Source organism: Rousettus aegyptiacus, unplaced genomic scaffold (genome assembly GCF_014176215.1).
Source record: "Rousettus aegyptiacus isolate mRouAeg1 unplaced genomic scaffold, mRouAeg1.p scaffold_m13_p_17, whole genome shotgun sequence".
NCBI classification, from domain to species: Eukaryota; Metazoa; Chordata; class Mammalia; order Chiroptera; family Pteropodidae; genus Rousettus; species Rousettus aegyptiacus.
Window position 1 is genome coordinate 2120733 of NW_023416292.1, and position 26757 is coordinate 2147489.

Below are 26757 nucleotides of genomic sequence, written 5' to 3' on the forward strand. Positions count from 1 at the left end.
CGGACTGCGTCACCTAGAGGTCAAGGGTAGTGGAGCAGACGGAGGCAGAGGGAAGGGTTGCGTGGTCCCTGCCCTTTCCCAGTGGGGCAGACCCAGAGCGTGAGAGCCAGTCAGGAGAAGCATAAATCCACTCGGAGCATGGCCCTTGTGCCTTTCCTCAGATCCCATGGCTGAGTGTGTAGAGTGGGGGCAGGGGGTCGGGGGTGGGCTCTAGACGGTGGCGTTCAGGGTTTCTCTAAAAATGGCCGCCAATCCCATTTTGCTCCATGATGGCCCCAAGGAGATGCGGGTGTTGAGACCATGGCTGGGAGTGGCCAGTGGAGGTCAAGGGCAGAGGGAGAGAAAGCTGGTAGCAGGAAAAGACTGATTTACACTGCTTTGAAACAGGCACGGGTGTATTCCTGGCCATTGTTAGTTTAATAGATAACCCTTGCCATGGCCACCGCCCTGGGGAACATGATAAAGAAGTGAAGATTGGACTTCTCGAGGCTCAGAGTTGGGGAGCTGAACGTCTTTGGGCTAGTCCTGCTTTTGTTCATAAAAAGCAGATGGGGGAGCAGGGGAAACATTAAAGATGGACATGTCTTTGTTCCACCTGTCCTCCTCCCCATATCACGTTTAGGGCCCCAGCTGGCTCCTCGGAGGAATTTTTTAATCAGATGGGGGCACCGAGCTCAACAGAGATGAACAGATGGGTCCTTGAGAGGGAAAGAAAGACCCACAATGGAATTTAATAAGCAGCCAGGGCTGCCTCGTGTGGGTGGGCCCTCCAGAAGAAGTAAGTACCCGCAGAGCTCCGGGGAGGCACTGGGGCTGGGACCAGCAGAACCTTGGAGCTGGGGGTCAGGGGAGAACCAAGTGTCCTTAGCTGTTTGTTTAGGGACTTGGGGGAACAAGAATTCAGCCACAGGGTTGGGGTGATCCCAACCGGAGGCCCGCTCAAAGAGAAAGCGAAAGCAGGTCACACAGGTCTTCGAGCTGCAGGCGCCCCAGGCTCGGTGGAGAGCCTGGTCGAAGGGTGTTTCTGAAATGAGATGCACCCGGAATAGTGGAAGTGGAGCCAGACGCCATATCCTGAGGCATGACAGACAGGCGCGGCACAGACTGCCTTTCCCTAAATGACACCAGAGGTCTGTTTCATTATTAAAAACCAAAACAAAACAAGACAAAAAAAACTGGAAGCTACCTTTTCCAGAGGAGGTCATGACAGCGGAGCAGCTCAGAGGAGCATGTGTGTGTGTCTGTGTGTCGCTGGGGATGGGGAGGGCGGGTGATGTAGGGATGGTGGTACTGATGGGAAGGTGAGAGGGGTTTGTGTGCTAAGATTGTCACCAGCAGAAGGATAGCTGTGGTGGGGGAGGGCTGTTAGGGAAAGTGGTTGAATCCCAAGAACCCACTTTCCAGGAAATGGACCCTTCCTTCCTTCCTCCCTCCCTCTCTCCCTTCTTTTCTGTTTTCTTTATCAGAAAAATAAATGCTCTAGTTTTAAAAACCAATAGAACTAAAGGGCTTATAATAAAAACTCACAGACACCAGTCCTGCCCCCAGCCTTGCAGAAGAGGGGCTGCATCTTTCAACTCTTGCTATTTTGCTGTTGTTGGCCACCCATATTCCTAAAGGTTATGCTTCTACTGCCATTTCTTAATTTTTCTATTTTATACCTTATTTATTGATCATCCTTCCCTCATACCCTGTCCCTCGAATTTTGGCAAAATCAAGTCAATATTTGCATTACTATAATTATTGTTCACTGGGTGTTATATTTCCTTTCTTGTGTCATTTTTGGCTTTTCATTAAGTTCATCATCGCCCACACCCCCACCACCGCTTTTTTCTACTTTTTGTTTTTCTGTGATACCGTGAATTCTGCCCAGGTGCTCCAAACCCTCTCTCCACCTGGCGAAATGTCCAGTGGGATTTTCTCCTGGGGGCCCTGTGCAGCCCCAGCTCCCAGATGCACACTACGCCTCTGCGGCTCTCCTCTGTGTCCAGGCTCTGAGGATTTCCTTTCTCCCGTTTGCACCTTTGTTAAGGGAATGCTCCCAAAGCTTGCCTAGGGAGGGTGTGTGAGAAGTAAACATTTCCAGTCCAGGCGTGTTTAAAAGTGTTTCCATTTGACCCTTGCTCTAAATAGTTTAGTTGTGAATAGAATTCTAGATTGAAATTTATTTTCCCTCTGAAATTGGAAGTTGTTTTTCCAGTATCCTCTGATTTTAACAAATCTGTGAAGCTCTGATTCTCAACTCTTCTATGGTTTCATCTCTAGGGGCTTTCGCCACCTTTTCTTTATCTCTCGCGGTGGACATTTTCCACTTGTGAGCTGGGCACTCAGTAAACAGCCTCAGTCCGGAAATTTGTGTCCTTCCATTCTGGGAAAAATCATCCTGCTTTAATTCTTTGGCTATTTCTTCTCTCCCATGTTCTCTTTTTTCTCTTCTGGAATTCATGCTGATAGGATGCTACAGCTTCTGTTTATTTTTTAAGTTTCTTCTATTTTAATCCTCTGGTTTCTTTTCGTTCTACCTTCAGAAAATTTCCTTAACTTTATGTTCTCTTTTATTTTTAAAAAAATTTTTTCTCCTAAAATTTAATATCTAAGTCCTTTCTGATTCTTTAATTATTTCTATATTTATTATATCCACTACTTGTTTTATGGATGCAAAATTTTTCTCTCATGCCCCCTGAGGATTTTAATTACAGTCTAATTTTTAAAATTGATGTTTCTATTTTCTGTGTTTATTTGCTTGGTCACCTCTTTCAAACTAGAGGTTTTCTCCGAAGTCCTGGACCCCTTGGTTCTCCATGGTTAAGAAACAGGTAGAGTGGCCTAGAAACTCAGTATGCAAGTACAGGGCTCCTAGATGGGGCTATGAGCACCCCACTCTAGATGGGGGCTCTGGGCTGGCTTTTCTCTGGGGCACTGCCATAGACTGAATATTTGCATCATCACCCCTGCACCCCAAAACAAATCATGTGTTGAAATCCTAACTCCCAATGTGGTGGTATTTAGAAGTGGGGTCTGAGAGAAGTGATTAAGGCATAAGGGTGAATGGATAAGTGCCCTTATCACAGAAACCGCAGAGGGCTCCCGTCTCCTTTCTGCCATGCGAGGACAGAGAGAAGACAGCTGTCTATGAACCAGGAAGCAGGCTCTCTTACTGAGCATTGACTCTGGGGCCCCTTTACCTTGGACTTCAAGATTCCAGAAATGTGAGAAATAAATTTCTGTTGTATATAAGCCATCCAGTCTGTGATATTTTGTTATGGCATCCTGAACGGACTCATACAGACACCCTCCAATGTTAGTATCTGAAGGTGTTTTCTTTGGGGCCTTCTCTGTCCTGCCTGGGGAGGCAACACCTTACTGCCTACGTTCTAGAAACGAAGACTGGGACTGGGTTGTGGTCTCACCCAGACAGACTTTCACATAATCGCTCTCTTTTTCGGCCACTCTCTTCATCTCCATCCTCACTGTGCTTGTGTCCCCATGACTAGAGGTCTCCACGGTGTCCTAGGAGAGGAAGCCTCTAGATTCTTCCCAGTGGGCTAGTGGGACAGCCAGCTGGTTGGCTGAGGAGAGGGGACACAGGAAGTCTAGCTTCTCCATATACAGATTTCCAGCCATTCTCCCGTTTTCAGCCCAAGATTCATCCCAGACACCTCCAAGTACTGAGAATCGGTCCTGGGGGTGGATCGGTCGTGTCTCCTCTGTGCCCCCTTTGCTGGCGTTGAGGTGCAGCTTCCTGCATTCTGCCAGGCCCTTCATTTAATTTCATCTCCAGAATCTGGTGTCATTTCCCATCTCCTATGGTCTTTTCTCCCTTTTCTTTGTCCTTGAGGGTTTGTACTTCTTTTGTTCCTTTGCTGTCTTTTAAGAGGCATAAGGCGTAAGTGGTACTTTTAAATGTTTTGTGAAGGTAATATATCAAAGGGACAATTGTTAAAACTATATTGAACATGGGCAAGCAAAACCTGAGAAGGTGTTATGTCCTGGCTCTCCTAACAACCAAGACCAACCCCTGCTCCCAGGCTCTCTGCTATGAGCCACACGTGGGAATATCTTGGGCTCTGATGCCTTTAAAATGGAAGAAGGCACTGAAGGGGGAGGGAGAGGGGGAGAGCATGCTGGCGCTCCTTGGACTTGACATCTGTCACTCCCTGTGACCAAGTCCGAACTTGGGAAAGCTGCTTCCAAAGAAAAGAGACATATGGTCCAAATTCAGATGTCTTGTCTCTGGCAGGAGGTTTGAGAGTGAGTAGCCGTGCTCTAGCGATTGGTGACTTCACCTGTATTGTCCTTAAAGAGTCTGGAAAGGGATGGCGTAGAGTTACACTGGCTGCCAGACCTTTTTCCCAAGACACATCACTTAGGAGGGAGGTTGGCTCTGTCCCACCGGGGCTCAAGGAAAAGGAAGGGCTGTAGTGTATAGGAGGATTGTGGCATGCAGAGTTAGAAAGCGAGTCTGACTCTCGGCGCTATAACTTTTCAGCTATGTGACCTTAAGCACACCACCTAATCTCTTTGAGCCTCCATTTTCTCTTCTGCACAATGGGGATGCCCACTTCATGCAGTTATTGTGAGTATGAAATGGAGTAGCCCTGTGCTTGGCACACTAAGGGACTCAAACATTACTCGTTCTTTTATTAAGAGAGATATAAAAAAGAGAAAAAAAGAGTGATTCAAGAACCAGAAATCTTCCTGCATCCCTCCCAGCCCTGCCTACCATGTTCCTTTGCATGGGGGCATGAGACCAGCTCCCTACTATTGTAACAGACTTACCCAAAGGGGTGCAACCTGGAAAGAGCCCTACTCGCCTCCCCTTCCTCCAGTGAAGGATGCCTGAGCCTTCCTAGTTTCTCTCCCCCTTGGGACTGTCCAGAGACCCCAGGAAGGAGTGGATTTTAGTATCCTTAGGCAGGCCTACTTCCGGGTCTTTGGGCTCTGGTGCACTGGATCTTTGAGCCCACCCAGAAAGTCTGGAGCGGGGGATGGAAGCCGCTGAGGCCAGGAACGTCTGTAGCCCCTCACAGCCTCCTACCTGCCCTGCACTCTTCCTCCAATCCAGGGAACAGGTTCAGAGTCAGGCTGGGAGCAGCATGAAACCAAAGATCTCTTCCCTAAATGTGGGGCCAAGAACTGTAAAGTCCAGAGTCTCAGAGGCAGCAGTCCTGGGACAAGGGGCATGGGACAGGGAGACCCAGCTTCTCCGGCTACCTGCTGAATCAGCTAGACTGATATCCTGGAGGCACTTGGGTTGCAGTGGGAGCTGATAAGTTTTGAAATGTAGTTAGAAGGGCCCACCTCATACATGGTTACACAGACACACGTCTATGAACATGCAAGCAGTTTCTCATATTTACCTCTCTCACATACACCCTCTCGTATACCCACAGTCTGCTGCTTATACCAGAGAACACATTTCACTCTCATGCTCCTGAAGCAACACACACACACTCCCCTTCATATCTGCCTAACCCTAAGGTTGTGAGGAGAGGTTAGAGGGGTCACAGGGAATTTTATAAAATGAGGCTGGCTAAGAGCAGATTTTAGAGACCTATCAACCTTTTCCTACCATACAGTCTTCATCAGGGAAAGACTGGTCCAGGGAGTAGGAGAATAGCTCACTTAACAAAATGGGTGTTGGGTTTATGACTCCTCTCCCTGAGGTACAGAGACCCCAGGCTGTTTGGCAGGGTGTGATAACCCTTCTGAATAAAAACAGCATCCCCCTGTCATGCCATGTTATGACATGAATTCACAGCAGTACTGATAATTTAAGAGATCCTGGAGGATGGTTTCAGGGTAGAGATGGACTAGAGCATGTTGTCAGGTTCCCATGGCAGCCTATCTCGTTGCCATAGCAACAAGGATCTGCCTCCATTTTATGGCAACTTGGTTTTCATAATGGGTGGAACACTGTGGTACTTCCTGGGATGGTGGTGGGTCCCACAGTCCTTATGAGAAAGAATATTGTCAATCTGGACCAAGTAGGGGTAGCTCGAGGCTGTAAAATTGGGCCAGGTTTTCGCATGGGTAGAAGGGAAGACTTCTTGGAGTTTCTCTGCTGACAAGCTCTACTCCACCCTGTAGCAATTCCAACTCCCCAGCTTTTGGGGATCCCTGGAAATGTGCACACAAAGCAGACTGACCTTTCCTAATGTCCACCAAAGCTGACTTAGATGGCAAACCCTGCCATCTCAGCACAGCATGACAGTGCAGTGGGGGAGCCCCGCTCTGGCGTTCGAAGCCTGATTAGGCTCGCCTCTCGTGGACTGTGTGCCTTGAGTTATTTATCTTTCTGAACCTCAGGGTTCTCACCTGTGAAAATGGGGATACATGCCCAGCTCCCTGGGTGGTTTTGAGGATGCAGAGGAGATAGCGATACATGTATGTAAAGTACTGACTCCATCCAGGGCTTGGGGTGGGGGTGAGGGAGGATGAATGGCCCAGCCCACTGCTGACACCCCTTGTACTTGGAGTAGAGCTTCAGTGCCTTGAAGCTTAGCACCTCAGTTCAGATCTGACTCTGAGGCTGGGTATTATTAAGCCTCGGTGGCCAGGGCAGTGGTTGGCATCATCCTCCAAATCAAGCTGTCCAACTGGCTGAAAACTTTCCAGGGAAAAGGGGAGGTACTTACGCTGTCTTGCTTTCCACTGGCCTAGGTCAGAGCTACTTAAGGTATGTGCAGTGGCCCCATGCCCCTCTGCAAAATGTTTGTGATGCATTTGCAGTGAGATAAGTCTAAAAAGGAAGAGGACATCTTTGGAAAGTTTTATGGAAATTTGATATTGCTGAAAACACCAAGCAGCATCTACTTTGTGTTTAGTTATTTTAAAATTTTTCCGTGTGTGTGTGTGTGTGTGTGTGTTAAAAGTATTGGGGTGTGTGTGTGTGTGTGTGTGTGTGTGTGTGTGAGAAAAGTATTGATCTGTCCCACGCTGGTCCTTCACCACCTCTGGTTTGAAAAGCACTGTCCCTGATAACACTATCGCCATCTTAGAACTAGCTAAAGAGCCAACCGAGGAGAAAGGGAAACAGCCCCATTGGCGCGCTTGCAAAAAGTATTCACAAATCGCACGTGGGTGAGTTGGCAGCACTTCCTTTATTGCTTCAGGACAGAAACTCCAGGCCCCCTCCCACTGCCCGGCCCCCAGCCCCGCCCCGCTTGCTCTTGGGGGCCACCAGTGGGGTGTTGGAAGTCTCCTGTCTCTAGGCGCCATGCCGGGGCGCCGCCCGCCGCCTGCCATAGCGCAGGCCGAAAGAGTTCCAGTTATAGGCCGACAGGTCCTTCTCCCGCTGCACCAGCGCGGCGCCCTGCGGGGCGGGGATCAGGCGGCTGCGGGGCACACGCAGGCCTAGCCGCTGGGACCCTGCGGGGTCCGCGCACCGCAGGCTCTGTTCCCAGTGGGTCTGGAACGCCAGGGGGCCGAGTCTCTGGCCTAAGGACAGAGCCACAGGGAGAGGCTGAGTGAGGCGGGGTCAGGAGAGGCATCTGAGCACCCAGCCACCCAGCGGCTCACAGCCCCGTCCCAGGCTTCCCTTTGTTCCTTGACCTCTAGGAAGCTAAGCTCAATGCCAACTGGGCACCCTCAGCACCAGCAACTCTGCTCGGTAGCCAGGCCATTTCCTGCTCCCTCCTTCAACAAAGTTTTGATTTCAACTTTTCCAGAATTACCTTCAATATCTTTTATATTAAATTACTTCCTTTTAGGAAGCAAACAGGGTAGACTGTGGAAATAAAGAAAACAGCTTGGCTCAATGCCTGGCTCTGCATCAGGCTTCCCCCCTGGACTGTGGGCCGGGAAGTCCACGCTGCCCCATGTTCATTCCTCCCTTTACCTCAGAGTTTTTGAACCAGGGCCTTGCACACAGTAGGGCCTCAATAAATGCTTGTTAACTACATAAAAGCTAATGAAAACTTGTGGTTAGAGAAGTCAAGAAAGTGGAATCCAGGCCATTGTGTCCCTACACCCTCAATAACTATGATCCCCTAATAAGATTTGTAAGGACTCGGTGAGGAATGGGAAATTATCAAGGTCACCCTAACTTGCTCATCTTCCCTACTCTGGGTATAATCTCTCCTCTTCCTACTGGGGGTTGACAAAGCTAATTTGGAAGGCACTTCACAGGCAAGGCTCATTAAGTTCACTCTAATTTTTAGCAGTAAATAGTGCAACCAGCTCTGAGTACACAATGACCCAGCCAATTGTAGTAAGAGATTAGTGGAAATGAAGCCTGATGTGTGAGCGGGTGGGTGTGTGTGTTGGGGCCGGGGGTCGGTGGCTGGCTTTGAGCCCTGCTCCTCAATGCCCTGGAGTTGTGAGGAGGAGGCGTGTGGGCATGGCAGGCGTTAATGATGATCTTCAGGAGGCGCTGCCTCTTAAGAAGAGATGGGATAGGAAAATGCTTCCTTCTCAGTTAACAATGGCTATCCCAGCAGTAGGATCATGGCTCAGGCTACTGTTTATGTCCTCGCCTAAAGCCTTTTGCAAAAAACAGCCAACAAGCTCAATGTCCTCAGGGCAAGAGTGAGGTTATTCTCACCGAGAAAGGACACCCGATCCCAGGAGAGAAGACCGTCTTGGCAAAGAACACGGGGGGCTATGTTCTCTGTTCTGGGATATCTTATATCAGGCACAGAGATATCACATGTGTTGGTATGCTCCGTGCTCCAAGTTCCATAGCTGGAGGAACTGTGGTCCAGATCGGCTAAGCCACAACTCTCATTTGCCCAGAAGGCTGACCACCAAGCAGTGTTAGACTCACAACATCTGACTTGGGGAGTAGCACCGTTCCAGCTTGTGCCACTCAGAGACACGCTTTCGGGGAACTCCCGCACCTGCTGAAGTTCTGCAGCTTTGAGTGACTTTGGGGAGATATCTACATATATGAATCTCGGTTTCTCCAGCTCATCAGTACCATAGTGAACTCACAAAGTAGACAGGTTCTGTCTTTTATTTAGGTTCCCCCCACCCCTAAACTCCCCATAAAGGGACTAAGGTCACTGATGAAAGAAACTTGCATGGTAAATTTCTTCCCAACAGATCTACAGAGAGGTGGTTAGTGTGGAGCAGATAACACAGTGTGAGAAAAATGATGCAGGAGCTTGCTAGTTAACAAGCACCTGAACCTAGGTGAGCCTGCTGATGCCCATAGCAGCGGTAAGCCACCCCTAACGTGCAAAGTTAATGGGGGCCCTAAATGAGTTGCATGTGCCAGTCTTGGGTTTCTATTAAAGACATTGGTGAACTCACAATAGACTAGCCATAATCTGAAAAATGTGGTAAATCTCGTTTTGCAATAACCCACTTGCTCCTTTTCACCTTTTCCCCCAGACAACGCATACCTGTGGATCTAGGATTCTCCATGGGTGCCACCTTTTCCAATGTCTCGCTGAAGGAGATGGCACAGAGAAAAAGCATCAGCTGCCAGGAAACCATTCTGTTCATCCTGGTGAGAAGGCTCAGGTCCTGGAAGTTCCCTGAGGCTGATACAGAGAGGGAGGAGGGACTAGGTCAGGCACAGGTCTGGGCTGGGTGTTGGGGCAGAGCCCAGGGTGAAGGGAGGAGGAAGCCCCTGCCCTTGGAGGCCCCTGGTTGAGGGATGAGTCTGAGCGGAGGCATCATGGAAATGGAACTGAGACCACTTGCACAGTATAGTCAAAGCTGAACTCATGCGAGGTGAGAATCATCAGGGAGGGCTTCCTGGAGGAGGTGAGGCCAGTAAGGTTAGGAAGGAAGGAATGATCCTTGTTGGTGGAAGGGGCAGGACTGCTCAGGTTGGAAAGTGGCCGGAATTGAGAGGAATGCTGGAGAAACGAGGGATGAGATATCATGTGTAGGAGTGAGCAAGGAGGGGTGGAGTGAAGTGGCAAGGAGTTCCACCGCATGGAGGTTTAGACATTCTTTCTGGAGCCTGGTCACTGCCCTCCATGCTGGGTTCGGCATAAATCCACTACTTCCTGTGCTCCACTCGCCCCATTAGAATGTGCCTTCTTGGACCTGGCCCATTTCCTTCCTGCCGTAATAAAAACTTAATTCTTTTTCTTTTTCATGGAAAAAGGAAGAAAGGCAATCATCTTGCTCTCTCTCATAGCCTTTCACAGCCTGAAGACCGTCATTAAATTGTCTTATTGCCTATAATTCAGGGAAGAGAAAAACCTTTCTGTGATTTGTCAGGTCAATTGTCTCCGTATTCTGTTCTCTGTGGGCTCTGAGAGGATATGAATTGAATTGACCTCATTATTTTGGCTGTTGAGGTGGGAGCTGTGTACCCTGACCTTCACTTCACCCTCTTTCCCTTTACCCTCTCCTGCCTCCTCCCATCTCTTCCAGCTCCCAAGTCTAATTTCTCTTTTAAAAAATCATTAGGCACTTGGGGATTGTCCAACAGACATGATTAAAGACAAACTGATGGGGAGGCAGTAGAGCTTCGGGAGGAGCCACGAGGGTGTGGGTGCCAGATCTGAGACTTGGAGCCACTCTGGGCTGAGGGTGCGGGGCCAGTGGAGCTGTCATGTGTGTCCGTTAGCCCCATCCATCCTTCTGTCCTTGCCCCCACTCCCCCCCATTCCCTCCTTGCTCCCTCCAGGATCCAGGCTTGGAGTGGAGGGGAAGAATCCTGAAATGGGATCAGGAAACTCGGATCCGGCCCCAGCTCTGCACCCCTTTGCTGAGAGACCACAGCAAGTCGACCCCATCTCTGGGCCTACCGCTCCATCTGTAAAACAAGAGCAGTGGGTCAGACTGACCACCGACTGTCCCCTCAGATAGCCACTTATCAGTGAAGATTTTGATTCTGTGACACTCTGAAACCCAGACCATGGCTTTCTGCACTTGCCTTAAGGCCTGGGGCGGGGCGAGGAGTAGCGGCAGGACCGATCCATTAGAGAGAAGAGTGTAAAATCATTTTTTTGTGGCTTTGGATCACGGATGCACAGGGTTTAGGTTAGTTCAGAAATCATTCCTTGAGCACTGGCTGGGTGCTGTGCTAGGTGCTGGGGTGCACAGGTATGCTAAGACACAGGGATGCTGCCCAGCTCCCAAACACATCTCAAGTCTAGCACAAGAAATTGAGTCCTAAGCAGACCATTTTAAAAGAGCAACATGAATGATAGGCTGGAGGCCTGTGAGTACACAGGGGGCTGGGGGAGCCCACGGGAGCCCGTCCTAGAGGGTCTAGGCAGGTTTTCTGCAGGAATCAGGCGGACGAATAGACTTACATGGAAGGCAGGCCAGCCAGGGCTCAGGGTGGAGGGAACTGCAGGCCCTCTAGCCTCCCAGGGGCTTTGCCGGAAGGAAAGTGAAGAACCTAAGGCAGTGGCAGGAGGGCTTCACTCTGGAGCATCTGAGCCAGAGAGGAATGTGTATAGACTTGCATTTCAGATAGAGCATTCTGGACACTCTGCAGAAGCAGGATGGGGAGTGAGGAAGGGGGCAGTGGGCAGGCCATGTGGTTACAAGGTAGTGCTCCTTCTCCTGTGCTCCTCTCGCCTCCCCCCATTGCCTCCTCATCGTGCTTACATGGGCACCATGTGAGAGTTCTGCTTTTCCTGTCGCTTGTCCCCAACACACACACACACACACACACACACACACACACACACACACACACCCCCAACCCTTAACACATGTAGTAGAAATCAATTGTTAAAAAAAGAACTGTCAGCTTCCAAGGGGCCACGGTGGCTGTCCTGAGGTAGCAATGTTTGTGGCTCCCCTACCCTAGGGGCTTTTGTGCCTATTGCGTAGTAGAGATATTCCAGGCTTGGCCACAAAGCTTTTGAAGTGGGGTAACTTCCTGGGGTAAACTTCTTAGTGCAGGGGGACTAGCAGGGTACAAGGCACTTTTTGGTTGGGTTTGTATTTGCCATCCATAAGTTGGGGGAACTCCTCAGAGGAGACTTGTTGAGCCCATGAGCCCTCAGGGGTTCCCCAGCTCTCTCCAAAAGCTCCTGTGGCCTCTAATCACAGCCACAGATTGCACTGATTCCTGCCACAGTAAGGGGAGACTTGTGGAAGGTCTTGGCTTCACAAATAAAGTAAAATTCAGTGTATTCACCCAGGCATCCTAGAAAATCCGGTCAACCTAGTAATCAGGACTGATCACACCCCCTTTGCCTGCCTGAGGCACATCTATCAGTCTCAGAAATAAGTTCCTGCTCCCGGCTGAGCCTCCATGTGTCCGGGCAGACCCCTCCCAACTGTGGACATGTGTCCGGGCAGACCCCTCCCAACTGCGGACGCCGCAGCGCTCCTACCTGGCTCTGTCCGGCCTAGGAGCTCCGCAGGGTCTCTGCTGAGGACACTGCTTGGCTGGGCGAACACCCGGAGGGAGGGGAGCTGGCTCCTGGGCTCACTCCTGCTGGCTCTCTGATTGTGTCCCTTTTATAAAGCCCAGGGTGACGTTTCAGGCATAGGCCCCCCTCTGCCTCCCTCTCTCTCCTCCTCAGATCCCCTCAGAGAGCACAAACTGCCATCTCCCGTCTCCTGGCTCTTATGACTAGAATCGGCCTCTTCCTTCCCCTTCAGAAGCCCTTCAAGGCTGCCTTTCTGTCTGATTCCCTGTAGTTCTTTCCATCCTCCTCATCCCCTTTCCCCTCAGACCCACTCAGCCAAAGACCCGTTCTGCCCCAAACAATGTGGAAATGGACTGTGTGAGGGGTGGGGGGAGAGAGAATAGTGTGAAGTGTTCTCCCTCCAGACAGGAGCCCGGACACACCCAGTGTGAAGGGAGCATGATGAAGGGGAGGAGGGAAGGGGAAGGCACAGCTGGACTCAGGGGATCCTGTGCTTCCAACTCTGGCCAGCTGGCCGTGGGTCTCAGACCTGAAGGGGACTCCTTGGCTGTGATCTGTGACTGGAATGGGAGTTCTCTCCTTTTTTCCTTCCTTCTTCCCTTTTTCCCCTAAACAGTTACTGAGCACTTTAAGCTCAGGGTTTTCAGGTGAATAGGATGGTCAGATGGGTAAGACAGGCCTGTAAGCAGCTGCCTAGGAAGGCAGAATACAATGGTACCCCTGGGAGGTGGATGCACCTGGGAAATGCTAAGGGACCTCTGAGGCAGAGGAGTGACTTCCAGGGGGAAGCTTCCAGGGCCCTACCTTTGTGTCTGTGGCACCTGCGATCATAACATTTTGTAATTGCTGTGTACCCCACTGTGACGGCTCCTCCCCTCTGCACCCCCAGCACCCACTCCATTGCTCAGTACAGACATAGAGGGCCCTCAAAGATATTTACATTGTCATGGACTCTCGTTTCCTTCTTGGGCCTGCAAGAACACTCTTCACTCTCAGATGAGGGTCTCCCCAGGACAGACCGTTCTCTCTGTCAGACTGCAGCTCTCTGAAGGCATGGCTATGTCTCTACCCGCAGACAGGAAGCTCTCCCAGCACAGGCTCTTTCTGGTGGGTTCACTGTGCAGACATCCCCTTAATGGTTGGGAAGCACTTCCTGCCAGTACACAGGGTCAATACCCATCACTTGTCTAATGCCTCCTGTGAACAGGGGCTTGGAACACATCATGTCGCTCCTGACCTTCAAATACCAGGAATAAAATGAGCCTATGAGAGCAGGCCTGCCCCTCATTGAGTCAGGAGATGGACTTAATGGGCCGGAGACACTGACTTTGAACCCTAGACACACTCACAGCCTGCAAATTTAATCTTTGCTTTTCCTCCCATAAATACAGGGTGGGATGTGATACCAGCCCCAGTGCGATCTCCCCTTGGGGCCCTGGATCTCCACTCCCAGCAGTCCTGATGGTCTCTTGAGTTGACTTGGGGATTTGAAGTCAGTCACTGTGCTCCGTCCTTCCTTCTGGACTTGGAGAGATACAAGTGTGTTGGGGAGATGAGTCAGTGCAGTGTGGGGGCTTGAAGGGGTGACCCCATTTCCTTTCCAGCCCCCTCAACCAATGATCCATGTTCAAAGAGCTCATCTCTGCTGTTCAGACCATTGAGCTGGTGCCTTGAAGCCTCCGGAACAGCTGTGGGAGCCAAGAATCATTATTCTAGACAAAGAGTAGAGAGCAGACTCAATATCTAGGTTATTACGAAGCTGGCCCTGAGAGCTGGGAGCAGTGCCAAGCGCAGCTATGGAGAGGGGGCTGAGGGGACGTGCCCAGCTGGCAGGCGCGTCAAGGCGCTGGCTTCTCGGAGAGCTTATGTTCTGTCAGGTGCTTCAGAGAAAGGGCAGGGCAGACACTGGGGACGACTGCAGCAATCATGCCCCAAGGAGAGAACAACCTGCCACCTGCTCTTCCTGCTGTCTTGGGCTGTCACGCATTCTCTCCATGTCTGGGGCCCAGACACGGATGGCTCCCCAGAAATCTCTGGCACTTTCTGGCTGGGTCACCTAGACTCTCTTTGACTTTAATAAAGAGCTATTAATAGCCACCTTCCTCTATACCCATCCTTTAGGCACAGCTGCTATTGGGTCCCCTCACCTCATCTACTCTTGTCACATGGAGAATTAGCAGGGAGGGGAAGGGGAGCTGAGGCAGGCCAGCCTGGGGAAGGGGTTACAAGGGAGATGGGTAAGGTCAACTGCACCTGGGGGGGGGGCAGTTCTACCAACTCCATGTGCTCCTCTCAACCCAAGGCCCCATCCCAAGGCCCTACCACCAAGCCACAGGCACTTACCGAACTCAGGAAGGGGATGTTGAAGGCATTGCCCAGGAAGCCAAAGGCAACAGGGAAAAAGCCCCTAGGAGCAGAGGGGTGGAGAGGAGTCAGTGATGGCCTAGGAGGGGATGATAGGGGGAGTTGCAAGGCTGAGGTCCACAGAAAGTCTTCAGCTTTGGCTCCCAGGGGAATAGGCCCCTGGGCACTGGGAGCAGGCTTGGTTCTGTGCCGTCGATGTTTTAGAGGCAGCCAAACGGAGTGGTTAGAATGAAGACCCTGGGGTCAGGCTCCATAGGTTCAAATCTTGGCTCTATCAGTTACTGGTGCTGTATAAGCTTGGGCAAATTCTTTAATTTCTCTGGCTGTAAAAAGTGTTTAATAATAGTATCTACATCCTAGGGCCTTACACAAAGAAATGCTTGAGAAATGTTTGTTTTTATTATTGTCACTGTCTCCTCCTCCCCAAACTGGTTCTCACCACGGCTGCAAGTTCTCTGGGCTCCAGGCAGGGCCAGCTGTGGGGGGCTGTGCTCATGTCTTGTCCCGCCTGCCTCAGCCCTCTACTCTCATCAAACACACCTTGCAGGGCTTGGCCGGGACAGAGTTGTGATCCTTCAAAGGGCTCAGGGGCACTGGGGGTTGGAGCGGGAAGGGAGGGGCGAGGGCATTGGAAATTTGAATGCTGCCTGAGCTTTTTTGCCCTTATAATGCTGCCGAAAGGTGTTTTTGTCCATGTTGACTCTGGGTTTGAACTACTGAATCTGCAGTGGCCCAGGTCACAGTTCTAAGTCCTCAATAAATGATCACTGTTGTCAGAATTTGTCTTCCCTACTGAATTGCAAGTTCCTTAAGAAGTTTCTCCCTGTTTAGAGCCATGTCCCCAAACCTAGCCCTGCACTGGGCACACAGTAGGTACTTTTTATATATTTGACTCTTTTAGTAAATGACTTTGAAAATTGAATAAATGGATGGCAGTATATGTGTGAGAAAATTTCATTTCTCGAGGGCACACTACGTGAGGTCTATGAGGTCTTGCCAGTCAGGCTAATCAGGGATATTTTCAAGGCTACATTAAGCAGACTGAGGGCTCCCGTGGGAACCCAGGGGTTCCTGACCTCAGCTCCTTCCCATACTTCCATGGCCATGATTCTGCCATCCCCGATCATCCCTATCCCACCCCTGTTCTCTCCACAGCACTCCAGAGACGCTGGGAGTCTTCCCTCCTACTCCCGCCTTCCCGAATATCTTTTCCTTTCTTCTCCTTAAGCGCCCTCCAGTCTTCTCTTAGACCCATCCCTTAAGACCTGTCCCTAGTCCTGCTTCCTCTAGGACACACGTTGGCCCTGATGGTGCCTACATGTCTTCCCTGAGTCACACCCTGCCTTTCACCAGGGCCAGGCTGTCATGGGACAGGACGAGGGATGCGGAACCAGTAGCCAGAGACATGCTACCTGTGAGAACTCGGGCAGAGGGCAGCGTCTCTGAGCGTTGGTTTCCTCATCTATAGAGGACAATGGGTTGTGGAGTTAACGGGGTGAGATGATGATGCTGCATGTGTGGAGCCTGCCGATGTTAGCTCAGTGCCCTTCCACCCCACCTGGATCATTCAACTCGAGTGCAGGCCTGTGTCTCCTCCCTGGTGACAGGCACAGTGCTGGGCACACAGTAGGTGCTCAGTTTTTGCTGATGGATGGGCAGATTCTTCCAATTTATCCTTCAGCCTACTGTTGGAGGGACCTTTCCAAGTGTCTGCCTGATGCCCCTCCCCATTTTCAGTCTTTCCATGGCTCCCGTCTCTTGCACCATCAGTCTGGCTTGCCTGCTGGTTGGGCTGCCCAAATCTGGTGGGCTGATCTCAGCTACTCAGAGACGCTAGTAGCCTGCCCAGGGGAAAGGGACCTGCACTCACTTGAAAAGGCTAAAAAATCCATAGGTTTCTAGAAACATGCCCAGGAGGGGCCAGCGCAGGAGCACAATGACCACACCTCCCAGGAAGAAGCTGGTCCCCTTGAGCTTGTGCCTCTGGAAGAAGAAGGAGAAAGTCTTCCTCAGGCCGATGATGAGAGGGAGGCCGGTCAGGAACAGCAGCTGTGGGAAAGGGGGGGGCGTGAGCACAGACACAGTGGTTTCTCTCCCCGTTCCGGACCCCGGGGTTCAGGGGCCGGGCCCAAGCCGCGGTCAGGCATGGGACAGGACTTGCCACCCAGAATGTGGCAAAATCCCAGAGCTTTAAGTAATTTGAGCTGGTTAGAAACAGAACTGCCCAAAGGCAGGGGGCTGGACAAGGAGAACATTGAAGGTCTGTAGTTTCTCACCCCATTCAACCCAATTTCTTGGCTCCCAAGTGCTTTTTTTCGCATATGACTTCATTCCTCATCACACCTCCCAAGAAAGATAGGCTAGATAGTGAGATTCCATTTTAGGAAGGGGAAGACCGAGGCTGACACAGGTTAGGCAGCCATACCCAGAATCACCTGGAACTGTCAGGGTTCCACTGCCTGTGGAATTCGGCTCCAGGCTCTCCATTATGTGGTCCTGTCACCGTCTTCAGCTTGCCTCCTAATAATCCTTTATGAGTGCCCAGGCTCCCTTCACATTCAACTATGGCTTTCATCCAGCATGTTCCATCGACCTGGAAGTGCTCTCTGCACCCCCCACACCCTTTTTCCTTTCCAAATTCCTTCTCATCCTTCTCCAACTGGGTATACTCTCTTTCCTCCAAGGATCTTATTTCATATTAAGTACGTCTTATGGTGACTTCACCACACCCGTATCTCCCTCCCCAGTCGTGTATGTTTGTATGACATCCCTATCCCTAACTGGAGCGATTCCGATGGATGGACAGTGTCTACTTCCACTTGGCATCCCCAGGACCTCCCCCAGAGCTTGGCATGAGAATCCAGATCCTCAGATTCTCCACCCAGTGGGCATCACTCCCTTCCCAGCCACCCTCGCCTGCCTGAGCTTGATGGCACCTGACCCCTGGATGGGCATGATTTGAAGGATCTTGGGGCTGACCCCAACAAGGGGTCTCAGGTAGGTTGGGGGCGGTCCGCACGCAGGGGCACTCACATTTCCGAAGGCCAGGAGCACGGAATCAAAGTACAGGAGTACTCCAAAGAGGATGAAGAAGATGCCGAAGCCAGTGGTGCCCACACCAATCTCTGCAACGGGTGAGGAGGTTGTGATGGGATGGGCTCTAGAGTGCGGGTGGGGATGCTAGAACTTTTCCCCAACACCACTGGACAAGTGCCCTCTGGGAGACGGAGAGGCAAGATTCCATTTTTATCCAGGTATCTCAGTTCCTGTGTGTTTGGGGAATGATGAGACAGGAAGGGAAGAATGTGCACAAATCTACATCTAGTACCTGGAAACTGCTAGTCGGTTCTTCACATCACGGCATTCGGTCCCCACAACCCTACGAGGTAGCTAGTGCTACCTCACTGCTTCCAGCTTCCCCTCGGCTTCAAAGGCTGCATATCCAGATCATTATGAGGATTTGGCCCCTGGCTGAACACAACCATCTGCCCACAGTGAGCCTATCCTCTTGCAATTGGGAGCTACTGATGCCCAACCCACACTCAGGTAGAAGGGAACCACTGACATCTCATGGCCACCGGCCCCAAAAGGTCTTGAAACCACCCAGCTGTCCTGCGTATTTCTTAAGAGGCTAGCCCTGCTGAACAACTCTTCACACTGTCTCCTTCCTCTTCTAAACTGTCTCTGTCTCAAGCTTTCCAGTGTTGGCCTCTCATACTCGATTTGAAAAATAGTCGTTAATCAGGATGCTCATCTTTCCACATGGAGTCTACACCTGAGCTGACACCTGCTCCCTTCTCCTCCCTCCCTCCTGCAGCAGCTGCCATGGGTGCTCACCACACACTAACAGTGCTCCAGCCTCAGTCTGTAGTGTCTTTTCTTTTGGCCTTGTGTCTTGGGGCATTCTCTGAATTGCAGGAATTTGCTCAGAACCGGTGAGCACAGCACAGAAGTACAGAATATTAGGGCTCCCTTGTTGGGTCGAGGGCTACATTTTTGACATTTTGATACATATTTCAGATTGCATAAATATGAAATGTGATAAATATTTTATATTTAAGAAGAATTGTAACAATAACAAGACATGAAGTTCTTTTTTTCTTAAACTCTGTCACACAAAATTGTCAACTTTGCCACTGATAGTCAACAAATGACAATCCATTGTATTGCTTCATTTTAAATTGAACTAAATTGAAATTTTATTTTAAATTGTGATAAAGTACACATAAAATTTATCATCTTAACAATTCTGAAGTACACAGCTTAGTGGTAGTAAGTACATTGACATCGTCGTGTTACTGTCACCATTAACCATCTCCAGAATTCTCTTCAACTTGCAAAACTGAAACCCCGTATCCATTAAACGCTAACTCCTCATTCCTCCCTTCCCGCAGCCCTGGCACCCACCATTGTACTTTCTGTTTCTATGACTCTAGGTACCTCACGTAAGTGGAATCATGCAGTATTTGTCATTTTGTGACTCACTTAACACAATGTCCTCAAGGTTCATCCATGCAGTAGCATGTATCAGTCAGAATTTCCTTCCTTTTTAAGGCTGAATAATATTCTATTGTATGTATATACTACATTTTGTTTATTCATCTGTGGATGGACACTTGGGTTGCTTCTACCTTTTGGCTATTGTGAATACACTTCTATGAACTTGGGTGGACAAATATCTCTTCGAGACCCTGGTTTTACTTCTTTTGGATTTATACCCAGAAGTGGAATTGCTGGATCATATTTAACTTTTTGAGGAATCTCAATACTGTTTTCCATAGCAGTCACACTGTTTACATCCCCACCAGCAATGTAAGAAGGTTCCAGTTTCTCCACATCCTCACCAACACTTGCTATTTTGTTTTGTTTTTATAGCATCCATTCCGATGGGCGTAAGGTGGTATCTCATTGTTATTTTGATATGTGTTTTCCTAATGATTAGCGATATTGAGCGTCTTTTCGTGCTTGTTAGCCATATGTATATCTTCTTTGGAGGAGTGTCCATTCAAGTCCTTTGCCCATTTTTTTAAACAGGTTTTTGTTGTTGTTGTTGTTGCTTGTTCAGTTGTAGGAGTTCTTTATATAGTCTAGATACCACCTTCTTATCAGATATATGACTTGCAAATATTTTCTCCCCTTTCATAGATCGCCTTTTTACTCTGTTGGTTGTGTCATTTGATGCACAGAAGTTCTTAATTTCGATATAGTCCAATTTACCTATTTTTGCTTTAGATGCCTGTATTTTGCTATCATATCTAAGAAATCATTGTCATATCCCATGTCATGAAGCTTTTCTCTTGTGTTTTCATCTGAGAGTTATATAACTTACTTTGAGCTAAAATTAACTTTGAGTTAATTTTTACATATGGTGTAAGGTAAGGATCTGACTTCATTTTTTTGCCTGTGGATATTCAGCTTTCCCAACATACTTACTGAAAGGGCTGTTATTTTTCCACTGAATGGTCTTTTTGAAAATCATTTGGCCATATAGGCCAGGGTTTATTGCTGGGCTTCCTATTATATTCCATTGGTCTATATGTCTGTCTTTATGCCAATCCCATACTGTTTTGATTATTGTAGCTTTGTAATGAGTTTCGAAGTTAGAAAGTATGAAACCTCCATTTTTTTTATTTTTTATTTCCAGGATTGCTTTGATTATTAGAGATCCCTTGAGATTCTAAATGAATTTTAGGAGGGATTTTTTTATTCTGCAAAAAAAAAAAAAATCATTGTGATTTTGAAAGAGATTACATTGAATCTGTGGATTGCTTGGGTAGTACTGACACCTTAACAATATTAAATCTTTCAGTCCATGAACATAGGATGTCTTTCTATTTATATATTCTTTTAAAATTTCTTTCAGCAACATTTTTAGTTTTCAGTGGGTGGACATACCTCATTTTAATGTGCTCGCTTTATTGCAGTGGTCTGAAACCAAACCTGCATTATCTTTAAGCTATGCCTGTACACGTCTTTTGCCTTCTTGGTTAAGTTTATTCCTGAGTGTTTTACTCTTTTTGATGCTATTATAAATGGAATTGTGTCCATTTAAAAAATTACTAATGAGGATGTACAACTTTAAGTTTATTTGTACATACAGTTTTGCAATTTACTTTATTTACTTAATGTAGCTAGAATGCCCTATTATTATTTTTATTGTAAATGGTATGGTGGATAGGGATATGGCACGAGTACCTTCTTAAAGATAAGGCAAAGAGCATCTTTTAAGCTACAACTTGTATAACTTGATTTGAAATGGCTTGATTTTTAAAATTTGAAGTTGGTTTGATTTTTAAAAAACAATTTTAATTAATTAATTATTTCACAAGTACTTTTTAAAGAGAAAAATTTCACTGACCTTGTTAACTAATATCTTAGAATCGACCCTCACAAGCTCTATAAAATTGGTGTTATCGCCATGCTTTTATAGATAGTTATACAATGTTGTCTAGCTAATAAGAAGTAAAACTGTGAAAACAAAACAAAGACAAAATTATTGAGATTGACTTACTGAGTTATATTTACAACTGCAAGAAAATGAAACACATTTCGAACCACCTTCTGGGTAGCTATTCTTTCATGATCTGTTACCACACAGAGCTTAAAAGGATTAGGACCAGTTCCAGAACAGAAGTTAAGGCCAAAGGGCTTTTTAAAAAGAACCATTTAAAATATAGGGATTAGATTTATCCTTCAAATTATAAACTGAAACCTCACTCACTTTATAGTCCAGAAAAATGCTAGTCTTACTGGGTCTCTCAGGAGAGCGAGGTCTGTTAGGACCCATGGGAACATCATTTCTGTCCACATGCGGCCCAACCTCCCAGAATCCATCTTGTACTGATAGCTGACTCCTCCTGGTTCCGATCCACCTCTGCGATCCACTGGGACTTGTTTCCTACTTACGCCTCCTAGTGAGGCCTGAATTCAATCTCTTAGAGCCTATGGCCCTGGAGTACCACCACCTTGGGTCATTACGAACTTTGCATTCTGTCCTTTCAAACTGTGTTATTCCTCTATCCTCAGAGAAACCACGTTGAGGATCTAGAAGTACATCTACTTTGTCATGATGATTTTAGATAGGCTGGGATATTGTGGAGGAAGACCACAACCATATTCTTTCATCTGTATGACAAAGATATTTTAAGATTTTATGCCTATTGTAAAAATATCTGGTCTTAGCTTAGACCTGCCATAAAAATACATCATTGATTTCAGTTTTGACTATTAACTCTTTTCCTCTATCTCCTTTAGTAGTTGTTTTTGTGTGGAAACACAATGTGAATATTTTATTGGTTTTTCATTTGTTTTGTTAAGATATTCATATGTCCATACTGTAAACACTTAAGAACAACCTCTCTTGAATTTACACTTTGTGTCTTTTCTCCTATGTTATACTTTCCTGATTTGCCAGTTATTACTTTTCCAACTTGTTCCACACTCTTCTTCAAGGGCTGGTACCATTCCAGAATTTTCCTGTAATGGGCACAGCCTTCTTTATGGGCCATAGTTAGTGTTACTAGTGTTCAGTGGAAAAAATCTAGGGTGGACACAAAACCTCACGAAAAGAATCGGAAGCTGTTTCTCACACACAAGCCTCAGATCTTCCTAGGCCTCCCGCTTGCGGAGTAGCTTAGAGATTTCAGTCACGGGGTTGCTCCTGAAGTCCTTCTCAAGGGTGCCAGTGTGACTTAGAAGGCCAGGGGGGTGGGCCATGTCACCAGGAGTGACAGAAGTGCCCGCAGCCCATTGTCCCCAGGATCCAGACATAGGGGCACCGCGGCCCCTACTGGAGGTGGGCCAGGGCTGTCATACACTCGAGCTGAGATCTCGCGGGCAACTCTGGTCACTCTTCAGGGAGGCCCGGATCTCCGGGGCACCACCTAGTGAGAAGCCGGGACCTCTCCAGACCTCAGAGACAGACCAAGTTTAGGGCTCCCTGGCATGGCAGGCTTTAGCCCCGCCCCCTGCCCCCACCCCCATCCTGAAGCTCCAGAGCAGCTGCCAAGAAGAGCCCGCAGCCAGGCTAGCCTGACTCCCCTCTTTAGCTCACATTAACTGAAGTCAGGTTCAATGTTTTTCTTGCTCCAGAAGGGAAAGCAGTATCTCTTGGAGCAAGTGGACAGGTCCTTCTGGCCCGAGGCTGTGCAGAGAGCCTTGGAATACCATTGATTCATTTCTCTCTCTCTCTCTCTCTCTCTCTCTCTCTCATCACAAATGAATAGAAAAGGAATAAGTACAAAGAAATTTTTTTCCTGAGCCATTTCAGAGTGGTTGCTATGAGCTATCTCAGCACTCCTAAATGCTTTGGTGTGGTTTTCCTTTATTCTCCTATGTAGCCAGGATACAACCATCAAAGTCAGAAAATTAACACTGATACACTACTACTGTCTAAAGTCAGACTTCATTAAGTTTCATCAGTTGCCCCAGTAATTTAATTTGTAGCAAAAGGAACCTGTTGAGAATCACGTGTAGCATCTGGTGTCTATGTCTCTTTAGGCTCCAGTGTCTGGAACAGTTCCTCAATCTTTCCTTGACTTAACCTTGACACTTTTGAAGATTTGAGCCAATTATTTTGTAGCTGTCCCTCTACTTAGGCTTGTCTGATATTTGCTCATGACTAGATACTGGTTATGCAGAAATATCAGAAAGATTTGATGCTGTGTTCTTTTTGTTGCATCGATGAAGCCACATGTGATTTTAATTTGGCTCATTACTGATGCCGTTTCTTTGATCACTTGATTAAGGTGGTGGCTGCCAGCCTCCTCCAGTAAAAAGTTCCTTTCCACCCCCTGCTCTGACACTGGCAGGAGACCCTCCTCGCCCTGCCTTGGCACCAGGCCAACCCCAATGTAAACCTCTTTCCACCTGGCTAGGGCTCTGACACCTACTTTGGGCACCCAGCCCCACCCACATTCTACCTAATGGCTTTAGGACTGGATTTCTCAGGAAGAGGAAGGAGGAAAAGGGGGAGAGAAAGAGCCTTCTTTTACTTTTTAAAATTAACAGTAGTGATTAATAGAACCACCACTAACACGAATGAGCACACAGTGCCAGGCACAGTCTACACACTGTTAAAGCTTACTGACTCATTGCATTTTCATAACTGCCTGTGAGGTAGGTATGCTGTTAGCCCCATTTCACAAACAGAACTGAAACACTGAGTGATCAAGTCACTTGCCTGGGTCAACCAATCAGCAGCTGGCAGAACCAGGGTTTGATTCTGGTCATCTGGCTCCGGAAAAAGTGCCTTTAACCAACCCAGTCCAGTCTACTTCCCACCCCCACGCTCCTCCGCGGAAGTTGTTCTTGCTTTGGCCATCTGCGACGCCCATGTTCCCACATCCAGTGGACAGGTGTCAGCCCTCATCTGTTAGCAGGTGGCTGCTCCCTTCTTGAAATGTCCTGTCTCTTGGGTTCCATGACAACATGTTGATTTTCTTCCTGCTGTTCTGATTATTCTTCCCTCGGCTCCTTTGCCAGCTCCTCTTGGGATTTGAATTGTTCAAGGCTTTGGTCCAAGTTCACTTCTCATCCTATCTTCACACGTATTTCCATGTCCTTAAATATCACTTCTGTGTGGACAATGTTGATATTTATCTTTACTATATGAAATTTATTATTATTTATATGCCCCAGGCCTCTCTTTGAGCTTCTAAAGCTCATATCCAACTGCCTGCTTAGCATATCTGCCTGGTTTTCTCTCTTCGAGGCATCTTGAATTCAGCAGGTCCAAACTGCCCTATTTTTATTCTTTTCTTAAACTTGTACCTCTCTTGGTTTTCCCCAAATGAATAAAAATGTCACCACCCGCCTGGCAGCTTGTAGCAAAAGCCCAAGAGCCATCAACGAGTCTCCTCCCCGCTCCCTTGGTCAAGCCACAGCTAAGTTTTACTGCTGCTGCTTCCCAAATGCATCACGAAAGCTGCCCATTTTTCTCCACTCTTTCCACTTGACGCCAAGCCGGCTTCGTCTCTGTTCTGGAGCCCTATAGCCCTCTCCCGTTAGCCCCCGCTTCACTCCTGCCACCCTCTCATCCCTTCTCCGCACAGCAGGCAGGCATCTCGGAAAGCATGCAACCCGGCCATATTCATGCACAGCACAGAATCCTTCATGGCTTCCCACTGGGCTTAGGTGAAACAGCGCCCTCCCATCACGTCCTCTGCTCACAGGCCCTGTATAAGGGGGCCTAGGCCTGCTGGTCCGACTTCATCTCCTGCCATCGTGCCCCTTACCTGCCACACTCAGGCTACATCCTTGTTTCCAGAATGCGCCTTCCTGCCTCAGGGCCTGTGGTTTCCTCCCACTGGTTATCTGCCTAAAGCATATTCATCTTTCAGGTCTTAACCCAATGTCAGTTCTTGCGGAAACCTGGTTCACTCTCCATTCCTTGACTCAAATCTGGTTCCTTCATTTCTTTCTCTAATAGGATCTAGCACATTCTTGACTTCATTCTCTCACACTGCACATTGAATCCATCAGTAAATCCTTTCAGCAAATTTCTCAGAACAGATCCAGCATTGACCACTTCCCACCAGTTCAGTGCTGCCATGCTGGTCTCCTCCACTATCTGTCACCTCAGAACTAGTCTCCCTGTTGCTGACCTTACCCCACTACAGTCCATTCTCAACCCAACATCCAGAGTGATCTTTTAAAAATATAAATAGGTTATATCACTTCTTTGCACAAAAACTCTACAGTGGTTTCCCATCTTGTGGAAATAAAACCAGAGTTCTTATACTGTCTGGTCTCTCAGTGGCTTCTGTGACTAAACTCATACTATATACCCTTCTACCCACTTCCCTCTATCAAAACCAGCCTATTCAGACACAGCAAGAAGGCTAATGCCTCAGGGCCTCTGCACTGGCTCTCTCCTCTCTCTAGAACATCTGTCCCCTCCAGATAGCAGCACAGCTTTTTCCTTCCACTTCCTGTGGGTCTCTGTATAAAAGGCCCCTTCCCAGTGAAGCTTTTTCTGACAGCTCTGTACAAAATGGTAACACCTCCTGCCTCATACTCCCTAACCTCCTTGCCTGTTTTATTTTTGTCCAGAAGATGTATCACCACCTGACATACTACATACTGACGTCTTTATCTTAATCTCCCGTTCTCCCTCTCTAGATGGTAAACTAGGTATATGTCTGTTTTATTCACTGTTTTATACTCTATGCCCAAAACAGTGCTTGGCACACAGAGGAGACAATTTGTTCACTGAATGGGAAGTGGAGAGGAGTTTCTGACAAGAAGGGACCCAGGGTCATAGGAGACCCTGAAAATTTGGGGGGAAAGATGTCTGAATGGGCAGCAGCCTCCTGGGTCCATGTTTGCAGCTTTCCAGGTCTAAGAACCCTGAATGGGAAAGGCACCAGCTTGAGTGGTGAATCTGCCAGTTCCCCCGGCCTTTCCAGTTCCACCAGCCTTGGGTTACCTAGGGGCCCTGAACAGTCTGAATTCCCTACCCCTAGAAGGCAGAGGAGCCACACCCAGCTGTCAGCCTGCTGCGTGGAGGATGCCAACACAGCAGCTCCAGGCCATCGACTCCAGAGGTCACCTCACAGTTCCCCAGAGAGTGATCCCAGCTGGGAAGGGCACCGTCTTGGCCCTCACCTGGCCTGGACACCCCATTCCAGCCTAGCCCGGACACCCCATTCCAGCCTAGCCCCTCTGCAGCAGGGCCCGTTGCACTCACTCTGCCATTCAGTGATGGAGATCATGCCGCAGGCTGCCTGGGGTACCTTCCGGGGTTGAAGCTGGCCAGGCGTGAGTTGTAGAGAGGACCGAGCTTGTATATGCTAAGGGGAAGCTGACCCTTGGTAAGTTGTGAAATGAACTTCTGATAAATCATTAACTTTCCACACACACACACACACACACACACACACACACACACGACTGCTTAAAGTCACAGATTTCCTTCTGTTTTCTCCCAGAAGGCACCGCCCCTCCACACGTTGGCCACCCAGAGGCATCGCCCACTGGACCCCTCTATCCCCCACCCCAAGCTCTGAGGTTGAGTTCAGCTGCTGCTTTCTCCTCTGCAAAATTTGGACTGAATATAAAAGAACTGAGACCTAGAGGTACCTAGGTTCCTTAC

The 26757-nt window shown here is 48.5% G+C and overlaps 2 protein-coding genes across 3 annotated transcripts; both read right to left on the reverse strand.

Moving 5' to 3' along the window:
- Nucleotides 1-7140: 7140 nt before the first annotated feature.
- KISS1 (KiSS-1 metastasis suppressor) lies at nucleotides 7141-12375 on the reverse strand. The gene is made up of 3 exons (XM_016139945.2): nucleotides 12261-12375; nucleotides 9348-9488; nucleotides 7141-7440 (listed from the first exon to the last, which is right to left on the reverse strand). The coding sequence occupies exons 2-3, from the start codon at nucleotides 9448-9450 to the stop codon at nucleotides 7211-7213; spliced, it is 333 nt and encodes a 110-aa protein (XP_015995431.2). The 5' UTR covers nucleotides 9451-9488; nucleotides 12261-12375; the 3' UTR covers nucleotides 7141-7210.
- A 1243-nt stretch (nucleotides 12376-13618) lies between these two features.
- GOLT1A (golgi transport 1A) lies at nucleotides 13619-26533 on the reverse strand. 2 transcript variants are annotated; one of them, XM_016139938.2, is made up of 5 exons: nucleotides 26353-26533; nucleotides 17697-17788; nucleotides 16534-16712; nucleotides 14643-14706; nucleotides 13619-14011 (listed from the first exon to the last, which is right to left on the reverse strand). In XM_016139938.2, the coding sequence occupies exons 1-5, from the start codon at nucleotides 26375-26377 to the stop codon at nucleotides 13949-13951; spliced, it is 423 nt and encodes a 140-aa protein (XP_015995424.1). In that variant the 5' UTR covers nucleotides 26378-26533; the 3' UTR covers nucleotides 13619-13948. The 2 variants fall into 2 exon arrangements, with proteins under 2 accessions (XP_015995424.1, XP_015995427.1); XM_016139941.2 differs by having other exon boundaries at nucleotides 13619-13987; nucleotides 26353-26523.
- Between the last annotated feature and the right edge of the window lie 224 nt (nucleotides 26534-26757).